This window comes from Salvelinus alpinus, chromosome 23, assembly GCF_045679555.1.
Source record: "Salvelinus alpinus chromosome 23, SLU_Salpinus.1, whole genome shotgun sequence".
Classification (NCBI taxonomy): domain Eukaryota; kingdom Metazoa; phylum Chordata; class Actinopteri; order Salmoniformes; family Salmonidae; genus Salvelinus; species Salvelinus alpinus.
Window position 1 is genome coordinate 38,257,849 of NC_092108.1, and position 18,104 is coordinate 38,275,952.

The 18,104-nt window shown below is 43.1% G+C and overlaps 1 protein-coding gene across 4 annotated transcripts in view; it reads right to left on the reverse strand.

Moving 5' to 3' along the window:
• LOC139550918 (period circadian protein homolog 2-like) overlaps positions 1–15,557 on the reverse strand; it is a 30,229-nt gene extending 14,672 nt beyond the window's left edge. For 2 of the 4 annotated variants that reach the window (XM_071362182.1, XM_071362183.1), the window contains exons 1-10: positions 15,331–15,557; positions 5,043–5,380; positions 2,943–3,196; positions 2,668–2,789; positions 2,178–2,379; positions 1,390–1,441; positions 895–1,037; positions 665–743; positions 439–545; positions 119–272 (exon numbers count right to left, since the gene is read on the reverse strand). In XM_071362182.1, the coding sequence (XP_071218283.1) occupies positions 119–272; positions 439–545; positions 665–743; positions 895–1,037; positions 1,390–1,441; positions 2,178–2,379; positions 2,668–2,789; positions 2,943–3,196; positions 5,043–5,380; positions 15,331–15,417 (1,538 nt within the window). In that variant the 5' untranslated portion in view covers positions 15,418–15,557. Of the gene's footprint in view, positions 1–118; positions 273–438; positions 546–664; positions 744–894; positions 1,038–1,389; positions 1,442–2,177; positions 2,380–2,667; positions 2,790–2,942; positions 3,197–5,042; positions 5,430–12,065; positions 12,345–15,330 lie in introns of those variants that run through there. The other 2 variants (XM_071362185.1, XM_071362184.1) reach the window with 2 other exon arrangements.
• Positions 15,558–18,104: the final 2,547 nt, after the last annotated feature.

An 18,104-nucleotide genomic window follows, 5' to 3' on the forward strand; every position in this document is an offset into this window, starting at 1 on the left:
CTTTTTAAATTAAAGATTTTTTCTGGATATTTCAAAAAATTGTGCCAAGATAACACAAAATAGCGCTGGGCCGAGAGTAGTGTTAAGATCGAAAACATTGTGCTGGGCAGACACTCACATGCGGACTTTGTGCCTCCCGATAACGAAGGAGACCTTGCGGCTCCAGGGGTTGACGAAGCTGGACCAGCTGGTGTCGACAATGACGTACTCTCCGTTCCGCGTGCAGAACCTAATGGAGGAGTGGTCGAACGGCTGGCCAGCGTACTGAAGGACTATGGGTAGGAGAGAGAACATAGATGTCATTAAAAGACGGAGTAAAGCTAAAATGGCATATATTCTATTATTAAAGGGCCATACAGTGTGTTGTATGCAGTCCAGTGATGGTACTATTCTAAGTTGATTAAGTAGTATGTTAGAAACTGTGTTCTAGTTTCTTACTCTTCTTGTGAATGGCCAACATGACAGGCCTGTCATCGGGATGCATGAGAAGAAGGACTGGGGTGCCAATCAGATCCTGGGGGAAGTACCCAAGAAGTGGAACAGCTCTGAAAGGCAAAAAACAATAACTTTGTGAGTGAGCCTATAGGTGTCATAAAAGCACTGTACTCTTCTGTCGGATAAAAAAAAAAAAGTGTTGTGAAAAAAAAGTGCAAATGTGTCTCGCCTCTCATCCACATCCTGGAACACACAGCTAGGAGTGTGTGTGGTGGTGAAGATGCGCTTGTCACTAGGGATTCTGGGAGCTGTAGGCAAAATGAAAACACTTAACACTACTGTTCCCACACACTATATTTCACATACCGTCCACTATTGTACACTACTGAGGATGCGGTTTCAAAAGTATTCAAACAGTCACAACTCCGGCATTGTGAAGGCATTATCATTGGTCCTTACCCTCGTATCCGGAGTGCACCTTCTCAGCCAGTAGGAGGCAGCAGAACTGGTCCTCAGAATGGACCTTATCCTGCACCTTCATCAGGTAGGGGTTCATACGGAATGGGTAGTACTGCAGGTCCCCCTCACACTTCTTACCCCCACTACAGAACACAGGAGAGAGAGGACAAAGTCAGCAAGTCACTAAAGCAGCAACAAAACCATGAAAATATAATGTCCTTGTGATTGTCAGCTGACTCACTTCATTAGCATCTATTTCACAGATCGAGTTGCTGCTTGGGTGTTTTTCTGCCTCTTGGGGGCAGAGTTGAGCCCTAGATCTACTTTAACGGCAACTGTGAATAGTGTGTGTGTGTGTGTCAGAGAAAAGAGCGAGAGCTTCCTGTTTATGAAACCAGCCGAGAATCAAACTAATTTAAACTGGAAAGAGGGAATAAATAGAAACATGGAGAGCAGCTGACTCACGGACGCAGCCACACACACACACACACACACCTGATCCGACAGAAGAACGATTTTTCCTGCATGCAGTTCGACCGTGATGACTCTGAAAGGAGAGGGGGGAATGACATTTTTTAAACATTTAAAAAATTCAGAATAAGTCTACTTTATTGGCTCAATGCCGACCCTCTTCATTCAACTGAGATACTATTTCACGAGTCACATCTGCTTTCAACTACATCAACAACACACCTATTCAGAGAAATTAACAAGATGAATACAAACAAAGATACGCTCAATTTACAGTAGGAGAGAAGATGGGTGTATTTTTTGGTGCCCTTGCTTCAACGCGTACACTATGTATGTTTTCCAAGCTCTGGTTAACCCCCTGTATTAACTGGTTTTGTAGGAATCTGTAATTGATTTGATTAGGGTGGGGACGACTAGACTCAAATCCAGGTACATTCATGTTTTCCTAGCAACGGCTTTGCTTGTGCTGTTTGAAATGGATGACTTTTCTGATCATTATAACTACATGGGATTTGACTGAAGAGTGTCTGGAGAAGCGCTAGACATTTAAAATGGGATAGGCGGACCACTCTTATAGCCAGGTTTAATGTGTAAACAAGCATGTTCCCTTTTTCCATCCTACCCTATGCCTTTTGTACATGTGTGATGTAGCTCTCCTGTCTAAAACAGTTCATAGACGGTCTATAAGAGGCTATAAGTGAGGCTATAAGTTAAGGGGTTTTCGCTACCTGCTCCAGGAGGGCAGGTGGTATGGCATGTTTAGAAGTGTTTAGATTGTAGCTGGTTATAAGCGCTCGTAGAGGGGTCATTACCTGCTCCGGTGCACATGCTCCAGGAGGGCAGGCGGTAGCGCGTGGTGAAGCTGTAGAAAACACTAACGTCCTGGGGAATCAAGAACTCCACAAACTTGGCATCCTTGAAGATGCCCCGTTTACAGTTGAGGATGGAGGCGGCCTGGTCTGAGATGTAGACGATATTTCCCGTGATCAGAGATACAGCTACAGCAAAGATGTCCTGGAGGGACACAGAGGCACATGTGAGAATCTGGCATATACAGTACACGGACAGCTGAAAGCGTGGATTACTCATACGTTATTACATCACTGGGATATCTGATCTGTTGTTGGTCAGACACCATGTCAAATCGGGACGGATGGCATGGATGTGGTAGGCATTAAGTCGTGGCTGTTATAGTGTTAACTAAGCATTACTGTTGGGTACCATTTATTTTTGAGGATGTATTCAAGGAAATGTTTTTTTTGTGTGTATTCAGAAGTAATACTGTACTACTAAGGAATTTACATTGTTTTTGAGGGTGTACTCTGAGATGATGCTGTCTATCTCCTCGATGGTGTAAGAGGACACGTCCAGGCCTGATGGCTGACTGTCATTGGTCATCAGCAGCTGGTAGTACTCCTCATTGGCTGAAACACAACAAACACACATTGGTTTCCTTGTTGGACTTTTAAGACACATTCCTAATACAATCAACTATAATGTAATGATGCTAAATTCCTAATCTTCTCATATGTTCAGGACTACCACCCAGAAGGATGTGCAGTTTGGTTGTCTCTTACCTTCCACCTGTTTGACGCAGCGCAGTGCGTATTTCAGGGTGTTTAGGGAGCTGGACTTGTTGCCTTTGTTCCTCTTGTCAGCAGGCAGGAGATGTCTGAGCTGCTTGGCGGTCCTGAGCTGCTTGGCGGTCCTGAGCAGCTCCTTCTGGGTCTTGGCCTTAGCGGACTCCTCACTACTGCAGCCGCTGGTGGAGGGGTTGTCCTGCACAGAACTCAGCAGGCTGAAGGCATTGGAACTACTGGGAGGAGAGGGGCTGTGGGAGTTAGAGCGACAAGCAAGAGAGAGATTATTAATAACATGCAATAAGACATTTCTATTAGAGAATTGTTTCACACCACTAGAATTACATTGTTACAAGCCGAAGCTACACTGTAACAAGTCTTATACCGAGCTGCTAGCGGTATACTTTTGAAAAACAATAAAAGGGACTGAAGGTAGGCTTGTTATTGTTGATGTTTCAGCTACAATGTCTTTTTCTAGAAAGGTAGCCTTGACTGAGGTTAACAAAAAAAGGTCTACTTTCAATCATATTGTTTTTGTTTTCGAACGACACTGCAGCCATTCATTAAAATGCTATTCCTCTTGAACAACAGGTGAATTGCGTTCATTGCAGGCTAAAAGTTTCTCTTTCACAATATCCGATTGAAATACATCCATTGAACACTGGAATGAAATTTCAAAACAAAGTCCTTGAGTTTTGCATGAAAATAATGGGTTAATTTATTTGCACAGCTGCGACAATGGCTTGGAGTTCTCTACTCTTTTTGGGTTCAGGAGAGTGCAATGCTACATGGACACCAGAGCACTTTCGTAGGAATCTGTAATTGATTTGATTAGGGTGGGGACGACTAGACTCAAATCCAGGTACATTCATGTTTTCCTAGCAACGGCTTTGCTTGTGCTGTTTGAAATGGAGGACTTTTCTGATCATTATAACTACATGGGATTTGACTGAAGAGTGTCTGGAGAAGCGCTAGACATTTAAAATGGGATAGGCGGACCACTCTTATAGCCAGGTTTAATGGGTAAACAAGCATGTTCTCTTTTCCCATCCTATGCCTTTTGTGCACTTTTATAGAGATCGTTAATGATTGTAAGAATAGGCCTCCTCACTGTTAAAGTGGAGCCCACAGGAACATACTGTATTATCACAGAGGTGGGAGGCGGACGGGAAGGAGGAAGCGGGGGACAACTTCACCATATATGGCAGATAAGAACTGAGACGTCTCAGCAAAGAATGACCTTGATAACTGTTTGCTTTCATCGCCAATTTAACACAATCAAGATGTGCTCCAGTGTCTTCCTCTGCAAAGAGTGTTCAAGGTGATTTCAGCCCAGTTGCTGAGGAACAAGGAGAGAAGGGGGGGGGGGGGGGGCAGAGTGTCATCAGGATGAAGTGCTGCCATTCAGGGTCCTAATTGGAGCCACTCCATTGGCAGCTTCTTTAGTTTCTTACTGGGGTCCATCATTACTTTCTATGGGCTTTTCACTGCTCTCTGTGAGGGCCTCACTTCACTATGCGGGCGATCATTGTTGACTGTCTGTGGAGCAGGCTAGGGTTAGGGTTAGGGTTAGCCCTAAAGACACCACAGGAAAAGAGGTGAGAGGTGGGTGAGAGACAGGGCGCCGCTGTGCATCACATACATTGTCTAGGGCATGTCAACTCTCTGAGGCCGGGACAAGTGGAGGTTTAGAGTAGGGATGTGTGCCAGCATGTGTCAACAGAGAGGAAGAAAGAGGGATGGGTCTCTAGAGATTCAGAATGTGCTGCTAGTGACTGAGTCATATTGATGCCAACTTACCATACGTCCTAAGGAGAGAACGGGGACACACAACAACCGAGGACACATGGTTTTGGACACGCATCCCCATGTAGCCTTGGACTTCAAAATATGTGGGAAATGTGATAGCATACGTTGTCGGATCAACTAACACGGTCGACTATATTCTACTGGGCTGCCATCGATTTAGGAAATAGGACCTACGACTGGACTGGAAAAATTTTGTAATGGTAAAATGTAGGAATGGTAAAAAGGTACCCATAAAGAAATGTGATCTACTCTAACCCCACCCACAAACCACTTAAACCCCCCACTGACCTCTTGTTACTCCCAGACGACTCCAGGAGGGCGGAGTCCTTGCTGTTGCCGTTGGAGCTACCTGTCGACTCGTTGCCATGACTCTCGTTGCCGTGGCTCTCGTTTCCATGGCTTCCGTGGCCGTGTGACTCGGTCTCGCTGGATCCACTGCTCTTCATCTCCACGTCATTGTGGCGGGAACGTGAGCGGACGTTCTTACGCCCGATGCTGTCACTGCCCTCTGAGGCAAGACCCAGGTCTGGACCACCCTGGCCGTAGCTGCTCATACGATGGAGCTGGGCCATGGAGCTGCACGAGAAGGCCCCCCTGGGCATGGAGCTGCACCCCGGGTCTGAAACCTGACATTAGGGAGGTGTGGTGTGTTGAGTGTTTGAAACCAGAGATACGCTGGGTAGAGAATGGAAAAAGCCAAACTCAATCACACCATCATCTGCAAGACGCTGAAGAGAATGGATGGATTAGAGGCCAAGAGTTTTTTGTAAATGAAGAGAGGAAAAAGAGGGTCAGTTACACAACAATAAAACCCTTTAGGAAAACCTTGTAAAATTAAATAAATCCCAGGAACAAAAATATTACTAGATACAGTAGAATTCCCTTTGAAGCTATCAGACAAAAAACACAGACCAGACCCCCCAAAAGGTGACACTTGCCCCTGTCTGCTTCCCTTCACACAAAAGGTCTAGATAGACATCAAAGCTGTAGTCCATGACCTCTGAAATCCACCCAGGTGAGGACCAGGCCAGCGGATGGTCCATCAAAGGGAATCCACCCGACAGTGCTCCCTACTGGGATCGCCTCCTGCCCTTTCTCCCCTCTCTGGGGGGCTAAGTCCCCTTCAATGGTTGAAGCTTTAACTTGTCTAGACAGTGCTAGAGTCAGGCCAGCTCAGTGTACAGTGCATTCGGAAAGTATTCAGACCCCTTGACTTTTTCCACATTTTGTTACGTTATAGCCTTATTCTAAAATGGATCAAATATTTCCCCCCCCCCCTCAATCTACACACAATACCCCATAATGAAACAGCGAAAACAGGTTTTTGAATTGTTGGCAAATTTATTTAAAATTAAAAAAACAGTTACCTTATTTACATAAGTATTCAGACTCTTTGCTTAAAATGAGCTCAGGTGCATCCTGTTTACATGGATCTTTCTTGAGATATTTCTACAACTTGATTGGAGTCCACCTGTGGTAAATTCTGTTGATTGGACTTCATTTTTTTTTTTTTACTAGGCAAGTCAGTTAAGAACAAATTCTTATTTTCAATGACGACCTAGGAACAGTGGGTTAATTGCCTTGTTCATGGGCAGAATGACAGATTTGTACCTTGTCAGCTCGGGGACTTGATCTTGCAACCTTTCGGTTACTAGTCCAATGCTCTAACCACGAGGCTACGCTGCTGCCCCAGACATGATTTGGAAAGGCACACACCTGTCTATGTAAGGTCTCACAGTTGACAGTGCATGTCAAAGCAAAAACCAAGCCATGAGGTCAAAGGAATTGTCCATTGAGCTCCAAGACAGGATTGTGTCGAGGTACAGATCTGGGGAAGGGTACCAAAAAATGTCTGCAGCGTTGAAGGTTGCCAAGAACACAGTAGCCTCCATCATCCTTAAATGGAAGAAGTTTGGAACCACCAAGACTCTTTCTAGAAATGGCTGCCCGGACAAACTGAGCAATCGGGGGAGAAGGGGGCAGGGAGGTGACAAAGAACCCACTGGTCACTCCGTCAGTGCTTCAGATTTCATCTGTGGAGATGGGAGAACCTTCCAGAAGGACAACCAGCTCTTTAGTACTCCACTAATCAGGCCTTTATGGTAGAGTGGCCAGATGGAAGCCACTCCTCAGTAAAAGGCACAAGATTCTCAGACCATGAGAAACTAGATTCTTTGGTTTGATGAAACCAAGATTCTTTGGCCTCTTTGGCCTGAATGTCAAGCATTACGTCTGGAGAAAACCTGGCACCATCCCTACGGTGAAGCATGGTGGTGGCAGCATCATGCTGTGCTGTGGGGATGTTTTTTAGTGGCAGGGACTGGGAGACTAGTCAGGATCGAGGCAAAGATGAACGGAGCAAAGTACAGAGAGATCCTTGATGAAAACCTACTCCAGAGCACTCAGGACCTCAGACTGGGGCGAAGGTTCATCTTCCAACAGGACAACGACCCTAAGCACACAGCCAAGACCACGCAGGAGTGGCTTCGGGATAAGTCTCTGAATGTCCTTGAGTGGCCCAGCCAGAGTCCGGACCTGAACACGATCTAAAATCTCTGGAGAGACGGAGAGACCTGAAAATAGCTGTGCAGCGACACTCCCCATCCAACCTGACAGAGCTTGAGAGGATCTGCAGAGAAGAATTGGACAAACTCCCCAAATACAGCCCCAAACATCCCCAAATTGAGGCTGTAATTGCTGCCAAAGGTGCTTTAACAAAGTGCTGAGTAAAGGGTCTGAATACTTATATAAATGCAATATTTCATTTTTACACATCTAAATCAGCAAACTATTAGAAAGAACCATCATGGACTGGATGTTGAGAGTGACTGTCCTGTATAACCTGAGCAACTACAAAAATCAGGGCCCTACTATTTAGTATGTTCCTTGTGTATTCAGTTTCTCTTGTATACTTCTTATTTTGTATCAATTGCATTTCTTTCCCCGTTAAGGAACCTGTTAGAGACATCAAGGGTACCATGCAGTAAACCTAAAAGAGCTAACTGGCCTATCATCTCATCTTGTTACACCACCTGACCTGGTCCTTGGCTGTTGGCATGGCCCGTGTTGGCATGGCCCATATCTTCCCGCACCACACTTCCCTAGCTGTAATTGACCTGGCAAAGAGCCAAAATAACCTAGTGACCCAGAGAGAGACTGGCATGAATTCACTATGGACCATCTGTCTGTTATTGCAGAGACAGGCTCAAACAGGTAGTAGGCGAAGCGGCTGCTCCTGCTCTGTGGAGAAATGGGCACGTTGCCAGCCAGGAGTCTGAGATGTCAAGTAATTTAATGACTGACTTTAACCGGCTATTAGTTATGTAACAGAAAGCATTACACAGCAGCTAGTCAGGACTCATTATCTGACTTGTAAGTTTGTCATAGGGCTAATTTGAATACTCAAATACACCTCAGCATAACTTTATGGTATTGGATTATAAATCAATGAAACATACTGGATTCAATTCCTCTGTGCTGGGAACAGGACAAGTGCTGTCGTCATCATAAGACAATTGTTATAGAACAAGGTTGTATGTTTACTGAGCTACCCAACACTCAGACCCATTTTCTTCACAATATCTATTACTGTGTCATCTCACAGCCTTTAGCATCTTTCTTAGCTATTTCCCTTCTCTAAAAAACCTCAACACTGTCCTGTGCCTTGGGTGTGGGACATTGTGTCGAGTGACAACATTATCAAGTGGAACTATGGGTTTCTGGTGTTCTCCTCAATGACATCCTAGTGATAACGGTCCTTCCCTCAGGCCCTCTTTGCAAGGCTAACAGTGACATGGGATTCTGCTATCTACACTGAACAAAAGTATAAAACAATGTTGTTCGCAGGTGGCCATCGAAGGTGAGCATTTGCCCACTGAAGTCGGTTATGTCGCCGAAATGCAGTCAGGTCAAGATCCTGGTGAAGACGACGAGCACACAGATGAGCTTCCCTGAGACGGTTTCTATCAGTTTGTGCAGAAATTCTTCGGTTGTGCAAACCCACAGTTTGTTTCATCAGCTGTCCGGGTGGCTGTTCTCAGACGATCCCGCAGGATGTGGAGGTCCTGGGCTGGCGTGGTTACACTTGGTCTGTGGTTGGACGTACTGCCAAATTCTCTAAAACAACTTTGGAGGCGGCTTATGGTAGAGAAATGAACATTAAATGCTCTGGCAACAGCTCTGGTGGACATTCCTGCAGTCAGCATGCTAAATGCACACTCCCTAAAAAATTGAGACATCTGTGGCATGGTGTTATATGACAAAACTGCACATTTTAAAGTGGCCTTTTACTCTCCCCAGCACAAGGTGCATCTGTGTAATGATCATAATGTTTAATCAGCGTCTTGAAATGACACACCTGTCAGGTGGATGGATTATCTTGGCAAATGATAAATGCTCACTAACAGGGATGTAAACAATTGTGTGCACAAAATATGAGAGAAATAAGCTTTTTGTGCGTGTGGAAAATCTCTGGGATCTTTTATTTCACCTCATGAAACATGGGACCAACATTTTACATGTTGTGTTAATATTTTTGTTCAGTATATTTAAGCAGCAGTGTTATAATGCTACGCTAGTAGTACCTGCTAAATGTACATAAGTAGTTACAAAATCTTAGGATCTGCTTATGGTTAAATGGTTAAAGGGAAACTCAGCATGGGGAAGACTAGGACAGACTGACTGGAGGGAGAGTAATTATACACTGAGTCGGTGTAATATTACACTGTATTGTAACACTGGACATCATAAAAAGATATACTGGAGTCGTGTCTATAGTGTTACCGGACTACACTAGTACAGAAAGGAGGAGGGCTTGCAGTCTTGAGGGAATGGCTAGCTTGGCTACTTACGACCACTAGACAACTGCAACAACTGTAGTCTTCCAATACAGCAACCAGTAAACAAGTGGTGATGAGTGAAATAATAGAAAGTGGTTTAGAAGATCAATCACGTTTACTGGGCAGCTTGTTATTATGTCATTGTGTTTGGACTTTAGCATGTAGATGTAACATCACCTCTACCTTGGTCTTGTGATGCTGCTTCAGAAAATCTTGTATTTCAAGACAAGATCCATTTATTTTACTAGAGTAACAGTGCAATATCCCTGTTATAAGGTATTAATTAACAAATGTACTTATGCAATCATTTCCACTGGTCCACTCCCTAATTTGAATATTCATGGAAACAGAATACAACACTGGTAAGTATTATAACCATGTAGTAACAAAGAAATTATACTTATGCAATGTTAAGTGTTGTCACTGAATATTCAAGTTAGAATGCTCTTCTTGGAGAACAATCGTGTAGAATACTGAGTATTGTGAAGCAGACGTAGGCAAAACTAGCAGGAGGGACTCACCGTGCACATGTGTGACTTAAAATAGTGGCCTAATGTGGGTTTACTGCATGCCTTTCACATACATTTTTTTAAATGTATTTTACTAGGCAAGTCAGTTAAGAACAAATTCTTATTTTCAATGACGGCCTAGGAACAGTGGGTTAACTGCCTTGTTCAGGGGCAGAAGAACAGATTTTTACCTTGTCAGCTCGGGGATTCGATCTTGCAACCTTTTGGTTACTAGTCCAATGCTCTAACCACTAGTCTACCTAGAGATTAGATTATGTATACATCATATTATAACTAATACAAAATAAACAGGTGAGCTGAGGGCTACAGTGACATTTCCAAATGTACACACAGCAGCATTGAGCACTACATGACTAAATTAGATGAAGGTATTTGGAACAGTCCATATTAGGACTAGGCCAGATATACAGCAGTAGGCTAATAGCTAGGGCCAGGAGGTTTTTTTCTGACCACATGACTTGACCATGCAAGAACTACTCAGGGCCCTCGATCTTCATAGGGCCACAGAGTTTTTCCCCTGGTCATGTCCCATTGGAAAACTCCTGGCCGAAGCATGCGTTTTAAAAGATGCCGCCACAAAACTGCACAGCACAAAGTGAAAGAAGCTCTACCCAGCTCATCTCTCGCTCTGAGAACTAGCGATGGTTTTCAGGTTACATGCGGTCTATTCTAACGCAACCTGTGGTTAATGAAGAGTTAACAGGAGCAAGTGACCTGTCATTGTATATAAATGGATGATGCCTCTCTTTACAGATGCATTCTTTATCAGATTGAAGTGTCATGTCATGCCTGATGCAGCTTGATTATGAAATAATCTAGTTTGAGTATTTGACAGACAGAATGGCAAAAACGAAAAGAAAAGTTTATTTTCACAACAGCTCATTCAATCATTGTTTCATGCCTGCAGCTGAATAATTACATTAATTGTTATTACTATAACAATAACAGTGTATTAACAACCTGGCACAAGGGCAAGTAATGCTCCATTTTTCAACAAGTCATTGCAATACATTGAAACACAATGGATCTTTGAGGACTACCATAGCCCACTGCTACATAGCCTACTGCACATGACCATACAGATGGCAAAGTCTTCATGGCAATAGTAAATAAAGCAAGGCAAATCAACTTAACCTAAGCATCACTAGAGAAAGGCATAACAGCCCTGTTATAAGATGACTATTGGAGGAAACAACACCAGTTCCACGTGCTGGGCTTTTTTTATGTAACGAATGTGTTATAAAACAGCACCGCAAGGCACCCAGCCACTGTCTGACTTGATACAATGAAAACAGCCGCTTGATCAGTTCATCCTCTTTTTCTAAAAACGTTTCAATGACAGGGGAGTGCGTCTGTTGCGGTGTTTACTTTCAATGCACTAAGCAGTTTGACAGATCTCAGACACATCATTGTTTCTATGTCTATGGCACAGGCAGGAATAGGATAAGAATATAGCTTTTGTCAAAATGGACTTTTCGTAGCAGGTTATGACAACTTACGCAAGGATAATTAACGTAGCATGTTAGGAAAGGGGTTTGAGAAAATTCAACTTTTGACGTCAATTGGACAAGCTGTCATCAATCTAGACATGGCCGCATAGGATCGTTAAACAAACACTGCTGTCATGTGGGCTGGGCTGACCAAATCTACTGACCTATTATGACCCGCACACTGACACAGTTATGCAATGCAACTTTCAGACTCCTTTTAAACCACTTCAAAGCTCTGTAAAACCCACCAAACCATGTTGTAATAAAGATGTATAAATGCTCCCACCACAGAGTTTCGAAGATTTAGGCTTTTGCTATACAGTGGAAAATCAAGATCTAGCCAAGTCACATTATAGTGAATATGATCCAACGCGTTATACAGCATCGTTCCATAACGCACCCACAAACACCAAACTATGTAGGAGTCAACAAAACCATGACAAATTCACCAACCTGTCAGTTAAAGTAGATCCTCGTCTCTTTTCTTGGATTCTAAAGACTTATGTTGGTTTTCAAGCGGAATAGTTGTATCTTGCTGGAGCAGTGCAATATGCCAGCAGGCTTTTGTTTAACACACTGCATTAGTCTCCGACTAATTCGTTTTCTTATAGAGCTCTTTGCAGTAACTTCATTTTGAGCTCCGCCCTTAGCACCAGTTAGCCCCACCCTATACCATGAGTTCCTTGACTTAGATAATTGTGTTTCCATGGCAAGAATACAGAAACAGACCGAGACCCGCGACCATTGGTAAAAAACGACGGCAGTCTCTTTAAATAAGGACGTCATCGCCACAACCAGCGTAACACGGAGTGGTCGAATCACTACAAAAGACTAGAAAATGAATGGAGCGGCGTCAGTGGTTGGTTCACAGAGGCTCAAGCGTCTGGCTGTTATCTAAACGGTTATACAAGTGTGTGTGTATTGTCAATGTGGGTGAATTACTTAACCATATCCTTGCATGGTGATACGCATCGGTGTTTTCCAGCATTAGACGTGTGTTTTGGCAGTTTGAACTATCCCGTTTGTTAGAAAATGATACATTTTCATAAACATTAGACAATGCTGTGTTTTAGACAATAAGTTGCAATTATGCACGACTGTTAATGCGTAATAATACGCTATTTTATCCTATTTCAGCATAGGGTAAAAAACAAGATACAAACATTATACGAAAGCATGTTGGAATTTCAAATACATCTCCTTCATGTCTTTTTTAGGCTGTTGATGTAAGGTTCTGTATTTATTTTCTTAGTCAACCTTGTGTTCTGTTTCGCTGTGTTCTTGAATGTAGCCCTGCCTTTAATTTTTGTTCATTGATTTCACCTGGTCTCATCAGCTCCTTAGTTCAGTTCATTCTGTTTGTGCCTTTGTGAGGTATTGTTAGTTTTGACTCTAAGCCTTTTCCTAGCTCGTTTGTGAGAACCAGTTATAGCCTTTAGTCCTAGTTTTGATTCACCTGCCTGTTTGCCAACCTGTGTATGACCATTGCCTGCCTGTGACCACGAATCCTGCCTTCTACGAAGGCGAAACAAACACCTGCCGCGCTCTGCGCGTGAATCTACACCTTTCTCTCCCTGAGTATGCATTACACTTGAAACAGTGAACATTTATCCAGACACAGAGCAAGCAAAATGTTCCTAGAAAGTTGTTGGTCTGTTTATCATGCGATGATGAAAATTGTCTCTGGAATATGAGCCTACTACTGTTGCATAAACTGGAGACAATCCTGCTCTTTGTCAGTAAGAAGTACCGTGTTCGCCATTATAAATTAATATTTTCCTGTGGGCATTTGTCAGCACAAGCTTATGGGAAAACATAGTAGACTTGGCATTGATTAAGGAGCAGGTGTTGTGTACATAATGCAGTGTGACTCAATCTCATCCTTATGTAAAAGCCTGCCATCCAGGGAGGCTAGTTGCTGTTTCTGCAGTGCAACCCTGAGCCAGCAGATGCCAGGATAGGAGGGAGGCATGGATCACAATGAGCTGTTTACACACTGTGGTTCTACAAGTCTAGCCATCAGGATAGCATGACCATTTCTATTGCATAATTTGTTTAGCAATGTGAAGATAAGAAGCTCAAGGAATATGGCATATGGCGTATTCTATGGAATATAGATCACGAAAGACGTGATCATTCATAACTCCCTCTACTACGGTAGGTCAGTAAATCAATCTCCCTGCACTGACATGATGCAAGAAAGAAAGGGGAGAGAGTGAGTCGGCATTTGGCAGCTCCTGTCATGCGCCTGGTTTCTCAGTCATCAGTTTGACCCAGAGGAAAGTCGAGGTAAACTAAACGATTGCAATGAAAATATTTCACAATGCTCACGTGAATTGGAAAAATACTTGGTATTAGAACATGTATTAAGTGCATTTCCCTCTCTCATCTCCCCTCAACACTTATTATCTATCTACCCTTCCTCCCACTCATCGGGGGCTCAAATTAAAACGTCCCTCAGCATCTCGTCTGTCTCCATACTTCTCACCAATATTCTAGCAGGTCACTTGGATGTTATTGACACTACAGATTGACCAGCGTTAAAACATGCAGAGCCACAATCACAGGTTGTCTCAATCTGCTTTAGAGGAGACATGGGAATCAGAAATCATCAAGCTCTTTAAAGGTCCAATGCAGCCGTTTTTATCTCAATATCAAATCATTTCGGGGCAACCATTAAGCACCTTACTGTGATTGTTTTCAATAAAAAAAGTAAAAGAAAAAAAATGCTTCTTAGCAAAGAGCAATTTCTCAAACAAGAATGTTTCTAGGACTGTCTGGGAGTGGTCTGAGTGGGGAGGGGAAAACTGAAAACTAGCTGTTATTGGCAGAGTTTTGGAACTCTTCTTATTGGTCTATTAACTAATGTACCGCCTGGGGATGTCACAAGGCAGGCCAAAACTCCATCCCACCAACACAGGCTGAATTTTCAGGCCATTTTTTCAAACAGCTCTTACACTAAATGGACATTATCATGATTTTATCAATTTCACAGTATTATTCCAACCTCATAGTGTGGAAATATATACAAAACACAGAAATGTTTTGTTTTTGATTGCACTGAGTGAGAGCAGCGCAACATGCATAAAAGTCTCAAGTCAAGTTTGTCATATACACAATATAAATCAAAACAAAATGTTATTGGTCACATACACATGGTTAGCAGATGTTAATGCGAGTGTAGCGAAATGCTTGTGCTTCTAGTTCCGACAGTGCAGTAATATCTAACACGTAATCTAACAATTTCCAAACAACTACTGTCAAGTTGTCTAGGTGTTATAATTATTTCAGCTCTGCCCAAACTTGAAAACGGCTTGCTCAACCCGTGAAGGATGCAAAGGGACAACTCAATTCCTTTCCAGTGTTTTATTATGGTTTTGATGCCATTTGTTGAATATGTTGAAACAGTTGATTTGTTGAATAGAGTAGTTGAATGACAGAGGAATAAGGAATAGGGAATAGGAATAGGAATAGCAATAGGTTGATAACCTTAAACAGAGAATAAACATGCATTATTTTACACTAAACAATGCATGACACAGCAACAAAGCATGGCTTTGAATAAAGTAACAGTTTAAACAATTTAATCTAGCACTTCTAGCAATTACTTCTGCAGTCAGAAAATATCCACAACAAAAGTCCCCACTACCAGAGTTAAACATGTAAATTGTGCTAAGCACTGGATGCAACATAATAAATAATTCCAAACATTACATACCAGTTGCGTCTTTAGGGTTGAACAATGAGCTGTGTGTATGTTGAGGACCAAACATTTTATACCCATGCTTATCTGCCAGGTGCGCATGTAAAAGTAGTCCCTCCAGAAATCCTGGCTCAATTTTTTAGTTCCACCTGTGTTTTTGGGTTATCTGCCCTCTTGAGGCCTGGAGTTCTTTAAAGGAAGAGCTGCCATTGTGCTCATGTTTTGAGTGTTCTGTTTTTTGACGCAACAACTACCTAATACACACAAATCTAAAGGTGTGAATGAGATGTATATAAATATATGGATGAGCGATGGCCGAGCGGCATAGGCAAGGTGCAATAGATGGTATAAAATACAGTATATACATATGATATGAGTAGTGTAAGATATGTAAACATTATTAAAGTGGCATTATTTAAAGTGGCATTGTTTAAAGTGACTAGTGATCCATTATTAAAGTGTCCAGGGATTGGGTCTCAATGTAGGCAACAGCCTCTCTGAGTTAGTGATTGCTGTTTAGCAGTCTGATGGCCTTGAAAGAAGCCGTTTTTCAGTCTCTCGGTCCCTGCTTTGATGGACCTGTACTGACTTCGCCTTCTGGATGGTAGCGGGGTGAACAGGTAGTGGCTCGGGTGGTTGTCCTTGATGATCTTTTTGGCCTTCCTGTGACATCAGGTGCTGTATGTGTCATTGAGGGCAGGTAGTATGCCCGCAGTGATTCTTTGTGCAGACAGCACCACCCTCTGGAGAGCCTTGCGGTTGAGGGCGGCGCAGTTGCCGTACCAGGCTGTGATACAGCCCGACAGGATGCTCTCGATTGTGCATCTGTAAAAGTTTGTCAGGGTTTTGGGAGACAAGCCAAATTTCTTCAGCCTCCTGAGGTTGAAGAGGCGCTGTTGCGCCTTCTTCACCACGCTGTCTGTGTGGGTGGACCATTTCAGTTTGTCTACGCCGAGGAACTTAAAACTTTCCACTTTCTCCACTGCTGTCCCCTTCAATGTGGATAGAGGGGTGCTCCCGGTGCATCCTTTATTTAAAGAGGGAGATCAAGCTGATCCTAAATGTTATAGGCCTATTTCTATTTTGCCCTGTTTATCAAAAGTGTTGGAAGAACTTGTCAATAATCAACTGCCTGGATTTCTTGATGTCTATAGTATTCTCTCTTGTATGCAATCTGGTTTCCGCTCAGGTTATGGATGTGTCAACCTTAAAGGTCCTCAATGATGTCACCATTACCCTTGAATCTAAGCAATGTTGTGCTGCTATTTTTATTGACTTGGCCAAAGCTTTTGATACGGTAGACCATTCCATTCTTGTGGGCCGGCTCAGGAGTATTGGTGTCTCTGAGGGGTCTTTGGCCTGGTTTGCTAACTACCTCTCTCAAAGAGTGCAGTACTTGTAACAGAATGTGTCAGAACATCTGCTGTCTCAGCCACTGCCTGTCACCAAGGGAGTGCCACAAGCCTCGATCCTAAGCCCCACACTCTTCTCAATTTACATCAACAACATAGCTCAGGCAGTAGGAAGCTCTCTCATTCATTCATATGCAGATGATACAGTCTTATACTCAGCTGGCACCTCCCCAGATTTTGTGTTAAACGCTCTACAACAAAGCTTTCTTGGTGTCCAACAAACTTTCTCTGCCCTTAACCGTGTTCTGAACACCTCCAAAGCAAAGGTCATGTGGTTTTGTAGGAAGAATGCCCCTCTCCCCACAGGTGTGATTACTACCTCTGAGGGTTTAGAGCTTGAGGTAGTCACCTCATACAAGTACTTGGGTGTATGGCTAGGCGGTACACTGTCCTTCTCTCAGCACATATCAAAGCTGCAGGCTGAAGATAAATCTAGACTTGGTTTCCTCTATCGTAATCACTCCTCTTTCACCCCAGCTGCCAAACTAACCCTGATTAGGATGACCATCCTACCCATGCTAGATTACGGAGACGTAATTCCTAGATCAGCAGGTAAGGGTGCTCTCGAGCGGCTAGATGTTCTTTACCATTCGGCCATCAGATTTGCCACCAATGCTCCTTATAGGACACATCACTGCACTCTATACTCCTCTGTAAACTGATCATCTCTGTATACCGGTCGCAAGACCCACTGGTTGATGCTTTTTTATAAAACCCCTCTTATGTCTCACTCCCCCCTATCTGAGATATCTACTGCAGCCCTCATCCTCCACATACAACACCCGTTCTGCCAGTCACATTCTGTTAAAGGTCCCCAAAACACACACATCCCTGGCTCACTCCTCTTTTCAGTTCGCTGCAGCTAGCGACTGGAACGAGCTGCAACAAACACTCAAACTGGACAGTTTTATCTCATTCCCTTCATTCAAAGACTCAATCATGGACAGTCTTACTGACAGTTGTGGCTGTTTTGTGTGATGTATTGTTGTCTGTGCCCAATAATGTTTGTACCATGTTTTGTGCTGCTGCCATGTTGTGTTGCTACCATGCTGTGTTGTCATGTGTTGCTGCCATGCTATGTTGTTGTCTTTAGGTCTCTCTTTATGTAGTGTTGTGTTGTCTCTCTTGTTGTGATGTGTGTTTTGTCCTATATTTTTAAAATGTTTAATCCCAGCCCCAGTCCCCGCAGGATGCCTTATGCCTTTTGATAGGCCGTCATTGTAAATAAGAATTTGTTCTTAACTGACATGCCTAGTTAAATAAAGGTTAAGTATATATATATATTTTTTTTAAATACAAATGTGTAATAACTTAGTAACTACTATAGTCATTAGGGGCCCTACTATGAACCCAATGAATATAGTATAATAAACATTT